At 42.2% G+C, this 14608-nt stretch overlaps 1 protein-coding gene across 1 annotated transcript in view; it reads right to left on the bottom strand.

Moving 5' to 3' along the window:
- Nucleotides 1-14354, bottom strand: part of LOC134345437 (serotransferrin-B-like) — a 46624-nt gene extending 32270 nt beyond the window's left edge. The window contains exons 1-5 of the mRNA XM_063046081.1: nucleotides 14202-14354; nucleotides 9924-10060; nucleotides 8222-8318; nucleotides 5500-5544; nucleotides 4136-4294 (exon numbers count right to left, since the gene is read on the bottom strand). Coding sequence (XP_062902151.1) covers nucleotides 4136-4294; nucleotides 5500-5544; nucleotides 8222-8318; nucleotides 9924-10060; nucleotides 14202-14286 — 523 coding nt within the window. The 5' untranslated portion in view covers nucleotides 14287-14354. The remainder of the gene's footprint in view (nucleotides 1-4135; nucleotides 4295-5499; nucleotides 5545-8221; nucleotides 8319-9923; nucleotides 10061-14201) is intronic.
- Nucleotides 14355-14608: the final 254 nt, after the last annotated feature.

Raw genomic sequence — 14608 nt, 5'->3', positions numbered from 1 at the left:
CTGTTATGCTTTATGTATCTGAAGAAACTTTTGGTGTCCTCTTTAATATTATTGGCTAGCTTGCTTTCTTATTCCATTGTTACTTTATTGATGTATTTTTAGTTTCCTTCTGTTGGTTTTTAAAAACTTCCCTGTCCTCTAACTTTCCACTAATTTTTGCTCTATAATATTACCCCCCCGCCACCCCCCACCGCCTTTGGCTTTTATCCCTGCCTGTGTTCTTTTCCAATCAGTTCTAGCTATCTCCTCTCTCATGCCTCTGTAATTCCCTTTACTCCACTGGAATATTGATACAGCTGACCTTAGCTTCTTCTTCTCAAATTTCAGGGTGAATTTGATCATATTCTGATCACTTTCCCCTAAGAGTTCTTTTACCTTCAGATGTCTAGTCAATTTTGGTTCATTGTACAACATCCAATCCAGAATAACTGATCCCTAAGTGGGCTCAACCACGAGCTGCTCTGAAAAGCTGTCTCATAGGCACTCCAGAAACTACCCCTCTTGGAACCCAGCAGCAACCTGATTTTCCCAATCTACCTGCATATTGAAATTCCCCATGACTATTGTAACATTAACCTTTTGGCATGCATTTTTTTCCCCCATTGTAATTTGTAGGCCACATCCTTACTACTGTTTGGGAGTCCTTTTACCCTTGCAGTTCCTTAGCTCTATCCACAATGATTCAACACCTAACGCTATGTCGCTTCTTTCTAATGATATGATTTCAGTTTTTACCAATAGAGCAATGGAACCTCATTCACCTTCTTGCCTGTCCTTTCAATACAATGCATATCCTTGGACATTAAGCTCCAACCATGATTCAGAGTTGCCTGAAAGATTATAAATGCCAATGAGCAACTGTGCTACAAGTTCATCTACCTTATTCCATATACTGTGTGCATTCAGATATAACAGCCTCAGTCCTATATTCACTCTTTTCGATTTTGTCCCCCTTTTGCATTGCAACTCATCCTGTTGACTGCAATTTTTCCCTATCTACAGTCTCTCCTCACTATACATTGCTTCTGTTTGTAAACCAGCCACTTCATCTTCAACCCCGTCATTGCCTTTCCTAAGATACGCATTGAAATATACACAGCTCAGGACACTCGTTGGACCATGCTCAATCTTTTTTGATTCCTAAATTTGTCTGAGGTCTTACCAACATCTGCCTCCACAACCTCTCTGCTGATTGTTCTGGCGCTCTGGTTCCCATCCCCCTGCAACTCTGGTTGAATCCCCACCATGCAGCATTAACAAACCACTATTATCGCTAGGATAATTGCTCTGTTCAGTTCAGGTGCAAACCGTGCCTTCTGTACAGGTCTCACTTTCGTAGGAAGAGAGCCCAATAATCCAAAAATCTTATCCCCTCCCACCTACACCAACTCCTTAGCCATGTATTAAACTGTATAATCTTCCTTGTTCTGGCCTCACTAGCTCGTGGCATGGGTAGCAATCCTGAGATCACAACCCTGGAGGTCCTGCCCTTTAACTTAGCACCTAACTCCCTGAACTCCCTACGCAGAACCTTGTCACTCGTCCTACTTATGTCATTGGTACCTACATGGACCACAACGTCTAGCTGTTCACCCTCCCACTTAATGCCGAGGACTCAATCTGAGATATCTTGGACCTTGCCATCCGGGAGGCAACATACCATCCGGGAATCTCACTCTCACCCACAGCACCTCCTGTCTGTTCCTCTAACTAATGAATCCCCAATCACCACAATGTGCCTTTTCTCCCGCCTTCCCTTCCAAGTCTCAGAGCTGGACTCAAATGACAGAGACCCAACCACCACACCGCCCCCACAACAGTATCCAAAGCGATATACCCGTTGGTGAGGGGGATGGCCACAGGGGTACTCTGCGTTGGCTCCTTTCTTGACAATCACCCCAGTTTCCTGTACCCTGCACCTTGGGTGTAACTACCTCTCTTCATGTCCTATTTATCACCCTTCAGCCTCTCAAATGATCCCGAGTTCATTCAGTTCCAGCTCCAAATCCTTACTGTGGATTGGTAGAAGCTGCAACTGGATGCATTTCTTGCAGCTGCAGTAGTCAGAGACACTGGAGGTCTCCGTGCCTTCCCAAATCCTGCAAGAAGAGCATTCCACTATCCTGCCTAGCCTGAAGAAAAAAAGCTTAACGTTAAGCTTTTCTTTTTTTTGCTTTCCCTGACTGAAGCCCCTCTTTGTTGATGCCTCAAAGAGCTAAAACCTCAATATCACCACCCTGACTCTTTCTACTCAGAAAACGGATGCTGTGCTCGCCCCCGCCCTCCTTTAATTTTCAGTTGCTAATCAATCCCAAACGCGGTTTGCTCGCTGGTCAAAGCACTGCAAAAATCTGCAGGGGGTTAATGGGAATGAGGACTGCCATAGATCGGCTTTCAATGGTTGGTAAGGACTTTGAAACATGGAAATCTACAGCACATTACAGGCCTTTCGATCCACAATGTTGTGCCGACCATGTAACCTACTCTAGAAACTGCTTAGAATTTCCCTACCGCATAGCCCTCTATTTTTCTAAGCTCCATGTACCTATTTAAGAGTCTCTTAAAAGACCCTATTGTATCCGCCTCTACCACTTTTTCTGGCAGTGCATTCCATATACCTACCACTCTTAGTGTGAAAAACCTACCTCTGACATCCCCTTTTACTTACTTCCAAGCACCTTAAAACTATGCTCCCTTGTGTTAGCCATTTCAGCCCTGGGAAACGCCTCTGGCTATCCACACGATCAATCCTTCTCATCATCTTGTACACCTCTATCAGGTCACCTCTCATTCTCTGTCTCTCCAAGGAGAAAAGGCCAAGTTCACTCAACCTATTCTCAAAAGGCATACTCTCCAATCCAGGCAACATCCTTGTAAATCTCGCTGCACTCTCTCTATAGTTTCCACAAAATGGTGGGCTGTTCGACCAAAGTGTGGGCTGTACTGCCATCTGTTGGTCAGTAGCCTATTTAACAGACAAAATGGTCAGAGCAGCACTAACTATTCACTTAATTTGGTAAATTGGTTTGTTGTTGTCTCATGTAGTGAGGTACAGTGAAAAAATTTCTCTTACATGCCATTACACATCAAGGTTATACAAAAGTGAAGTAATAACAGAATGCAGAAAATAGTGTTACAGTGACAGAGTAAGAGCAGTGCAGACAGACAGAAGGGTGAAAGTAGTGACTGCTTTAAATCAAAATGTATTTCAGTATCCTTCAAGGAAAGCTTCTCATCCACAACCAAGGAAGCTCACCAGTGCCTCTACTTCCTCAGGAGGCTAAAGAAATTTAGCATGTCTTCTTCGACGATCACCAATTTTTTTATTGATGCATCGTAGAAAAATTTCACCTGGGTACATTACGACTTGGTATGGCAAGTGTTCTGCCCGTGACTGCAAGAAACTGCAGAGAGCTGTCGACACAGCTCAGCACACTTTGCAAACCAACCTCCCCTCCATGGTCTCTGCCTACACTTCTTGCTGCCTCAATAAAGAAGCAAATATAATCAAAGACCCACCCACCAGGGACAGTTTCCCATGAACCTCCACATTGTGTTGGGCACGTGGCCAAGCGGTTAAGGCGTTCGTCTAGTGATCTGAAGGTCGCTAGTTCGAGCCTCAGCTGTTGCAGCATGTTTGTGTCCCTGAGCAAGGCACTTAACCACACATTGCTCTAGTGTCTGTGCGAGGGGTGGTGCTCCACACAGACTTCCAATCTGCGCCTTGTAAGGCATGAAAATGTCTGACGCAAGCCTCTCATGGTCTGAGTCGACATTCCCTCCTCCACCCATTGGGCAGAAGATACCAAAGGCATGAAAGCACATATCACCAGGCTCAAGGACATATTCCAGCCTGCTGTTACGGGTGTGTTGAATGATACTCCAGTGCGATCTAACTCGTTGGGAACTGGCACCTTATTGCCTATTTGCACTGCACTTTCTCTGTACTGTAATGTAACTCTGTTTTGTACCCTGTCATTGTACTACCTCAATACACTGTTACAATGAATTGGTGTGTGTAGATGGCATGCAAAATAATTTTTTCAGTGTACTTCAGTGCACGTGACAAAAATTTACTAATTTTTCAACATTAACCAGTTTATCGCACACCGTCAATCAGAAAGATATAACTTACAGTTGTAAATGGTGCAGTTTTTAATTTTTCCCTGTGCAATCAGCAGGCCCATTGGGATCATCCAACCAGTTCGGTGCATGGCAGTATGGCATGACTTCCTGCCTCTCAGGCTATTCCAGGTCAAAGTTTTATCCTTCACAACAGCTACTATATACACATCTGCAGCAAAGGACAACTGCATGAAATATTGGAGAAGCTCCCAGATTAAGTCACAACACAGAGTGAACATTAACTGTTAACTGTAACCCTAAGGGTTAAATTACAATCCCCATACAATACGTGTGTTTTTCCCCCAGTGGTCCAGTTTTCCACCACCATCCAAAGACACAGCGGGAAGGATAATTAGTCATTGTAAGTTGTCCCGTGATTGGGTTAGGGTTCAATCAATGTTGTCAGAGCTCAAAGACCCAGCAGTGTCTACTCTGTACTCTATCTCTAAATAAAATTACAATGATGAATTATTGAGACCAAGTTTCTGGTTGTTTTAGCACAGAAAATTGCCCGACAATTCAGTGGTGCTGCTGGCAACTGTTAAGGTGGTCTGATCAGATGGACAGAGAAAAAATATTTCCTGTAGTGGGTAATGCCAAATAAGAGGATAAATGTTGAAATCATCAGACCAGGCAGTTAGGAGGTAGAGGAGTAAGGAGAGAAACTTATTCAAAGTTGGCATACCTCAAAGAGACTTTGCAGGAGAGTTGCCGACTTTAAATAATTTTTCCTCCCTTCTCACAGTTTGGAGGGTAGAATCAGGAAATATTCACTGGGAGTAGTAGAAATCTGAACTCTGTCCTAAAATCTGTCTTAGCCAGGAACAATTGGACACCACTGAACTGAGACTGATAGATTGTTGTTAGGTAAGGTCAATATGTGAAACAGAGGGGAGTGGAGGGAGTTACGATGCAAAGCAATAAAGGACTTGAATGGATAACTAAGTGGGAAGAGGGCAGTGCTGAAGTTAGGCTTGGCAATATACAGTCGGGTAGGAACAGGAATATCAGTATTTGCATTGTGATGGCTTATTCTGTGTGACACAAGGATAACACGTCTCATTTTCACTTATTTGGACTTTGCTGGCTTCTGTTAATGATCCAGCTGCAGTTTGGAATTGCAGCCCCATCCCAGCTCCATTTCACCAGGGACACGGACCAGTCCCAATCGCAGTGTAGATGCAAACCCACTCCCGGTGAGGAGGAACTGCTCATGCTGCGTGAGGGAAAGGACTTGATCTGTTCTCAGCAGGGCAAAGAAGTACACCTCCTCCCCATCCTCCTTCCATGTACCAAAGGGCTCTTCAGTTCAGAAGTCAACATAAAGCCTTTTAAAGTTCTTCTAAGTACTTATGCCAAAAATGTGAAACTCACATGGTTCCGTAAGGGCTCTTGGATCATGGCAGGGTTCAAGATTTTCTGTGGGTACAAACATAGAAAATGTAGAGGTTTAATATTGTCGAGAATGGACCTATGAATCCAAACATCTCCCTTTCTTGACCAAATAATAAGTGATGGAGCCAAATATATGCAAATTGGCCTAAAACCCTTTTTGTGGGAAAATCCCAGCGAAGGTTATTGAGGGATGAAGTTGTCCAGAGGTGTGTAAAGACAGAATGAACTTCCAACATTGCTCTCTAATCTCTCTGTCTCCACAGTTCCTGCCTGATACCTTCTACTGGTAACAGCCCAAGACATGCAGGCCTCTAGATAATAAGATGGCCACAATAGAAACAAGTTCTGTGACTGTGTTGTGCTACCTTTGTTCTACATCTCCAAGCAAACTCTGAAGTTGTTAGCTTTAGAGAATAACTAATCAACCTGGTGCAACCATGGGAAGGCAACCGATCAGCCTGTTGCCAGCATCAGAAGGCAACTAATCATCTCATTGATAGCAGTAGAAGACAAACTGTCAGCTCATTGCTAGCTTCAGAAGGCAACCAATTAGTCTGCTGCTACCATTAGAGGGCAAACAATCACCAGTCAGTCCTTTGGCAGCTTTGGCAAGCATCAGCCTATTGCTAGCCTTAGAAGGCATGATTCAAGCTATTAGCATTAGTGAGCAACCAATCAGCCTATTGCTAGCAATGGAGGATAACCAATCAGCCAATTATAGCTTTGGACAGAAACCAATGATTCTGTTGGATCATTTGTGCAACAGATGTTAGAAACATCAGAAGATGTTGTAGAGTTAAAGGAGAATAGAACCTGGAACTGGCATATTGTAACAGTACATGGGCTTGAGAAGAATTTATTGCCATGTATCTGTGCAATTGTTTTCTTTTTAAGCAAAAATTAATTGATGGTTGCTGCATATTAATATAATACAGACATTAATATATGTACTCAGATAAACAAGTGATGGGAATCCCTGGGACAATTCAGATTATCTCCACAGGTCCCACAAGATGAAGAAACCGTAGAAACCATAGGAACCATAGAAACTACAGCACAGAAACAGGCCTTTTGGCCCTTCTTGGCTGTGCCGAACCATTTTCTGCCTAGTCCCACTGACCTGCACACGGACCATATCCCTCCATACACCTCCCATCCATGTATCTGTCCAATTTATTCTTAAATGTTAAAAAAGAACCCGCATTTACCACCTCGTCTGGCAGCTCATTCCATACTCCCACCACTCACTGTGTGAAGAAGCCCCCCCTAATGTTCCTTTTAAACTTTTCCCCCCTCACCCTAAACCCATGTCCTCTGGTTTTTTTCTCCCCTTGCCTCAGTGGAGAAAGCCTGCTTGCATTCACTCTATCTATACCCATCATAATTTTATATACCTCTATCAAATCTCCCCTCATTCTTCTACGCTCCAGGGAATAAAGTCCCAACCTATTCAACCTTTCTCTGTAACTGAGTTTCTCAAGTCCCAGCAACATCCTTGTAAACCTTCTCTGCACTCTTTCAACCTTATTTATATCCTTCCTGTAATTTGGTGACCAAAACTGAACACAATACTCCAGATTCGGCCTCACCAATGCCTTATACAACCTCATCATAACATTCCAGCTCTTATACTCAATACTTTGATTAATAAAGGCCAATGTACCAAAAGCTCTCTTTACGACCTTATCTACCTGTGATGCCACTTTTAGGGAATTTTGTATCTGTATTCCCAGATCCCTCTGTTCCACTGCACTCCTCAGTGCCTTATCATTAACTCTGAATGTTCTACGTTGGTTTGTCCTTCCAACATGCAATACCTCACACTTGTCAGTATTAGACTCCATCTGCCATTTTTTAGCGCATTTTTCCAGCTGGTCCAAGTCCCTCTGCAGGCTCTGAAAACCTTCCTCACTGTCTACTACACCTCCAATCTTTGTATCATCAGCAAACTTGCTGATCCAATTTACCACATTATCATCCAGATCATTGATATAAATGACAAATAACAATGGACCCAGCACTGATCCCTGTGGCACACCACTAGTCACAGGCCTCCACTCAGAGAAGCAATTCTCTACCACCACTCTCTGGCTTCTTCCATCGAACCAATGTCTAATCCAATTTACCACATCTCCATGTATACCTAGCGACTGAATTTTCCTAACTAACCTCCCATGCGGGACCTTGTCAAAGGGCTTACTGAAGTCCATGTAGACAATATCCACTGCCTTCCCTTCATCCACTTTCCTGGTAACCTCCTCGAAAAACTCCAATAGATTGGGCAAACATGACCTACCACGCACAAAGCCATGTTGACTCTCCCTAATAAGTCCCAGTCTATCCAAATGCTTGTAGATTCTGTCTCTTAGTACTCCCTCCAATAACTTACCTACTACCGACTTTAAATTTACTGGCCTATAATTTCCCGGATTATTTTTCGATCCTTTTTTAAACAACGGAACAACATGAGCCACTCTCCAATCCTCCGGCACCTCACTTGTAGACAGCGACATTTTGAATATTTCAGCCAGGGCCCCTGCAATTTCAACACTAGTCTCCTTCAAGGTCCGAGGGAACATCCTGTCAGGTCCCGACAGATGGAGTTGCAATGGAAATTCATTGTGACATGTGCAAAAATCGGGAAGAGATTTGCAAAAACATGGCGCCAAAGCAGATGGCAGAGAAAAGGACATGCACAGACCTTTGTTGTAATATTCAGTCATAACTGGCACCAGCCCACACTTCCCTGCAGCCATCAGTACCGAACTATGAAGAATAGTGGCATCAGCTTCTTCCCTCTGTAAATCAAGACACTGTTGTAACAGATCATCCTCTTGAAAATGACCTGAATAAGAAACTAACCTGAAAATACAATGGTGGTCTTTCCTCAGCCATAAACACTCTGTGAACCTTCCTGTATGTTCCTCTTTCATTGATCCTCATTGACGGGGAGTTACCGTAGAATAATTGGTCCTCTATTTCTACCTCATGAGGAACTATTTGGCCGGGATGAGCGGAGATAATTTCCGCCCATAAATAGGGAACCTTGAGCAGGAGCCCACATTAGCAACTTAAGGTTCTCAAAATAAAGGATCAGCCACTCAGATCAGATTTCTTTTTCAACTAGATGGTGGTGAATCCAAGAGGACATTTCTTTTGCTGAATATATTCAAGACAGATGTGTCATGAACTGTTTTATCTCAAGTTGTTAATCCTTTGTGCTTTCTGTTTAATCTTGTCAAGTTTATTTTGACTGGCACAGGTTGTCAGCGTACAGTGATTATTTAAAGTGGACTCCCAATTAGCACTTATTGTGGGGTCCTTGTGTGTTTTGAAAATGATTTATCTTGCAGTGCTGCTTGGCCAAGTCATTGATGTACAGTTGGAATTCCGATAAATAAACTTTTGTTTCTGTCTCAACAGGGGAGTCTGTCGATTCCCTGCACCTTGGTTCAGTGTCTGTCAGCGTGCACCGTGTTGTTTTTAGATAGGGATCAAGGGATATGGCATTATTCCAGCTATGCCTGGATGTTCAGGATCCAAGTAGTCCACTCCAGCTTCTATTTCGAGTAACATTTATACAGAAACCCCTGAGTGTGAATTTCACTTCCAAAGTTAAAAAATGCATCAACCAGCAGAGGGCGGAGAAGATAAATGTAACAAAAGAGATGGGATGGTAAATCCGATTTGGATTTTTTTTTCATGGAAAGTAAATGGTTCAGCCAATAGCTCAGAACCTCCTGTGAACTTCTACATTATTTTACAATTACATGTATCCACCAGAGAAAGAATTCCACATCACCCTGTAGCAACTTGTAATTACAATATGACGCAACGAATGTGGCAGTTTCCATTCTATTTAAAACAAAGGATGCAGGAACTAAGATATGCAAGAAAGAACAGAGTGAATAGATTTTAAAAAGAGATTGATTTCATCTCCATGGCCTGCCAAGTTATCATCTGATCATGAAGCATTCACTCCAGCAATTGACTCTATGACCAAAATGACTGGAGAACAAAACTAATGCAATGAAGAAGTTAATTCATTTTATTAAAACAACATTTGGGTAGGCAAGGATTAGGGTATATACTCTCCATATTGAAATCAAGTAAATAATTACATTTTCTGTGTGAGGAGAAGCATGATCTTTGCTTCTGGCCCTGGCTAAACCCCTTCTCTGTCATCATTCAGGCAATGCATGATTTCAAGGGGTTGCATGCTTCTTTGCAAACGTTCGAAAATTTCCCTCCCACTACAAGCCTTCCCTCCCCTATTTCTATCACTTCCTGTCTACTTCCCTTCAGTGAGCTAGAATGATCCGGGGAAGGTCAGGAAATCAGCTTGGCAGCCCCATGCAGTGCCCTTTTTATGACTTGTTACTCAAAGTGTAGCTGACGTGTACCTTAATCTTCCAGACGCAATCTTCCATGCCAGTAGCTTGGACGCAATCAACAGATGTCCAGTTGTTGCACTTACTTTGTTCAAGATCGGAGGTTGTACACCAACGCAGCCGCATAATAGGGGAAACAGTGGCTGCACCTAGGAAACAGGAGCAGATTAGCATCTTCTGTCACTTTATTCCTCACTGATTATAAGTGAGATCTTTGGCCCATCACCATGCCAGTGACTTGAAAAGTTTACAGTAAGGTTTGTGGAAACCTTTTCACAGGTAGTAACTTGCTTTACCTCCTTTTTTAGTGTAGGAAAGCTGTCATTCTACTCACTAAAACTTGGTCTAATGACAGAGCTTGCAATAACATATCAAATTTGAAAATATAACATCAACTTTATGCCAACATGTATATCTACATCAACAGCCTTTCGGGGGAGTGAACATTTCAACTTCCAGGTCCACTTTGCACAGAGAATTCTTACCTGAGTTCGCTGCAGAGTGACTTAGTCCACATTTTTTTTTAGCATGCCTCCATTTTGTGATTCCAGCAGAGGGAATTGATTGTCTGCTCCAGGGAAGAGTTGGCCACAAGAAGCAAAACACACCCATTTTGATTTGCGCCTTTCATGGCATAAGCACCAACAAACAAATATGAATGTGTGAACTCTCTGTCCAGGTAAAGCTGGGACTTTATCACTTGGAAGAGACACATTGTGTCCTCGAGCTTGAGGCTTTCTAGCTCCGAAGTGAGACTGAATCATCGTCATTGAATTATAATGTCATTGCAGTACTGAAAGAAGTCATACATTCCTTGATGCTAGCTCTAAGCCCCTTTATTCCAATTCTCCCCCTTTGCCTGAGAGTTTCTATCAGCTATCCAAATTAACTTTCAAATCATTCAACATCTCCACTATCAACACTCTCATGGACAGTAAGATCAGGTCTTTACTACTCACTTCCTCACATCTACCCAATCTCCTGAATCTGTGTCTGCTGGTTCAAGTTTCATCAGCCAGCCTTATGATAAACTGAAGAAGCCCCAGGGGTGTTATCCCATAAGTCTCCTTTCTGTCCTGTTATTTTGCTGTGCCTTCGCAACTTTCTGGCTCTCAGACATACACATAAGCTCCCTTCTGTATCCCACTAACCTATACGTAGTGTCACTTACCTGTTAGTGCACAATTGTGATGTGGAAGGAAACCTGTGCACCATGTGTTGATGGTGACAACACATGAGCTTTGCATAGACAATGCCTGACATCAAGTTGATCTTGAAGCTGTGATTCTCCTGCACTAAAATGCCTCCCTCTGAGGAAGCAGTTTTTTTTGTCTTTCCTTGCCCTTTCTAAACCTACCATAACCTAGGACCGTTCCAATGTATTTTCTCTCTATGTCCGTTGTTTCATGATGACAAGCCAAAATTCTCAAATTCCCCTGATCTTGTACCCAAAATCTTAAATCCCTAAAACCCTTCTGGTAAATGTCATCCATGCCTTTTTAAAGTCATCTATCAAAAAAAGACGTTAGTACTGGACACAATTCTTAATGCTTAATGAAAGCTTTATAAAGATTTAGTACAACTTTTCTGCTTTTTATGCTCAATATTTCTATTTATGAAGCTCAATGTCTCTTTGGCTTGGCTAACCATTCTTCAAAGATCTATGCACGTGAATTTGCTGGTCCCTTTCTTCCTCTACACCCTTTAGCTTTTTGTTTCCCTCTTCATCTCTTCTGTCAAAATGCATTGCTTTGTACTTGCGTTTCATTCCATCTGCTACATGTCCATCTAATTAATATATGGAATTAACATCCTCACTGTTAGTCACAACCCCAAGTTTGATCCTACTGGCAAATTTTGAAATTTTGTTCTGTATTTCAATATCAAAGTTATCATCTTTTTAAAAGGGTGTTTGCCCAGCACTGGTTACTTCAGTCTGAAAAACAGTTATCATTTACAACTCTCCATTGTCTGTACTTAAGCCGATATTTTATCCATTGAAATCAATCCTCCTTTTCCATAAGTCTTATGTTTGTCAACAAGACTTCTTGTTCATTTTGTTAAATACTTTCTTAAAATGCTATGGACTACTTTCATTCCAATCTCTTCATCAAGTCTCTCTGATGCATCATCAAATAGCCTTTTACACATATTGGCTCAACTTGAAACATCAACACTTTTTGTTCCCACAGATTTGGCTTGATCTGCTGAATATTTCACGGTTTTTCTGTGTTTCTTTTTGTTTTAGGATCCTAGCATCTTTACATTTTTAAACTTCTTTTCCCTATAATTCAAGTCATTGCCCCATGTTTGGATCATAGCTCTGATCACATCTGGAGCAGAGTGGTCTCTGAAACCCAAAGATGGGTATTGATGAGAGGGCAAGAGTTGTTTGAAGGCAGTGATGAAAGCAGGAGATTCCATAATTTTGCTGCTGATTGAGTGTAGACTGACTGAGGGATAGTTAATCAGACTGGATTTGTTCTGCTTATTGTGAATGGAACGTGCTGGTGCAAGTTTCCACACTGCTAGATGCTAGTGTTGTAACTGTACCAGTCTCTCTACCTGCAGCACCCTGAAAATCTCGTTCTTCAGAATCTCTGTGTCCTGTCACAGTTTCTTTTGCCAACCTCCGGCTCCATTTTCCCCTGGTGCTCTCCCCTCGGCAGAATTGTGCAGAACAAGTTTCTTCCTGTCAGTGCTGAGACTGAAGAAGGAGTCGCGATACACTAAACTTTGGATATTAAGTTACTCAAGGATATGAGAGTGCAGGACAGTGACATTGAGGTAACAGATCTGCCATCATCTTATTGAATAGTAGAGGAGGCATGAGGAATCACAGCATTCTTGTTATGTTCCTAAGTAAACTTGCTTTTGACCTTCATAAATAAGACCTGTCCCATCAGCATGACCATCAATGAATGCGATGGTTCTCCATAGTTCAAAGTCTGACATTTTTGTAAACAACCCTCTCATATTTCTTTTTAACCTTTTTAGATTGCATTCATTTTGCTCTTGGCAAGAAGGTGGGACGAGGAATAATGAAATGAAAGACAAGTTCATGTGGGCTTAGTTTTAGCTGAGGATTAAGTGTGGGCCAGGACACTAGACACTTGTTTCTTAGCTTTGAATAGTGCCATGTGATCCCTAGTGACACAAAATAAATTTTACATCCCATCCAGATGCAGATAAAGGAGTGGCACAGGGTAGCTCCTCCAAGGAGACCACATCCTTGTCATAGGGTTTGGAGACTTACATGCCTCAGTGACTGGGAGAGCCATTCTGGCTCGAGTCAGAGCCTTATGCTTTGGTTCCTGGTAGGGTCACCCATGCCAAACAGCTCAAAGGACAGAGGCCAGACTAAGAGTGGTCCACCAGTCCTCTAGGTTCGGGGGTTCAACTCAGGGCTGAAAACAAAACAGTTATGGAAACAACAGTGACGAGTCCTTCTATATCTGTGTGTGATAGTATGGAATGAGGACCCTGAACAACACCTGCGGCACAATAGAGAAGATGGTCACGTACAGACAGAGATGGAAGACCTTCATTGCTGCCCTAAACGCCAGTTGTGTAATGGGTGTAAGTAAGTGTAAAGCAGCTACTGAGACCACAATATCCATTCAATAAGCAATGAGAATAGTTTGATAGATAAACAATTTAATTATAATTATATTTAGGAATTGAATGAAGATGCTGGGATTGTGCTCATGTACTTGGGGAACAGTAATATAGCTCTACTGAGCTGCAAAGATGGGCTAAATATAACTGCACTGGGGTGCAAAGATAGAAAAAATAAAGAGCGGCCAACTTGCTCGAAGTGCGGTACAAAGATATAGAAAGTATGTCTATTCTGACGTAGAACAAATATTTGATGCAGGGTTTGACCTGACAGAATGACAATTCTTCCACAGACGTTGTTCGACCTGCTGGGTTCCTCCAGCAGATGGCCTGTTGCTTCAGATTCCAGCATCTCCATTCTACAGTGTCAACAAATATTTACATAGTGGAGTGCAACGGCGCACAAACAGAATGCAGTTCAAACCAAAAATACTTTTAAATATTTTGGTCAATCTTTAATAGTTTTCTTTGCAAAGAAAGAGGGAGAGAAAAGTCTACTCTCCATCTGTACCTGGGCAATCGTTGATTTGCACATTAAACCTACTTCTCCATGTGTACTTTTGATATGTGAGCAATAGTTGCCTAAGTTTCAGGCACTGCAGCAGAACAAGAGCTGTACATATTGAGAAAATCCAAACTATGCACAAAGATAGATAAAATCTTGTGACTTACAAATAATTCCTGAGAGCAGTACTGCGAGGAGCAACCTCATGCTGGCAGGCATTTTCAGAGGCTGGTAAAGGAGAGAATCAGTCATTTGCTGAGCAGCCTTGGGGCATTACCAATGCTCTAGCTCGCCTTTTATTGATTTCCAGCTGGCAGAGACGTGATAGGTAACACCCCTTCCTGTTTACTGAGTGTTTCACAAGTTGTTATCGAAATAAACCAACAGTTGCAATTCAAGTAAACCCTTAATTTTGCAATTTCGGGAGTTGTTTTAATTTTGCAGATTTCCTGTTTCCAAAAGAGACAACACTTTAACAGTAGTAAATGTAGAACAATTGTGTAATGTTTGTCCTCAGAAACAACTTCCCAGAACTTTGCTTTTCACAATCTTCCCTCAAGTGATGAAAGTTTTC

Source organism: Mobula hypostoma, chromosome 4 (assembly GCF_963921235.1).
Source record: "Mobula hypostoma chromosome 4, sMobHyp1.1, whole genome shotgun sequence".
NCBI classification, from domain to species: Eukaryota; Metazoa; Chordata; class Chondrichthyes; order Myliobatiformes; family Myliobatidae; genus Mobula; species Mobula hypostoma.
This window is presented reverse-complemented; position numbering and strand designations above follow the sequence as displayed.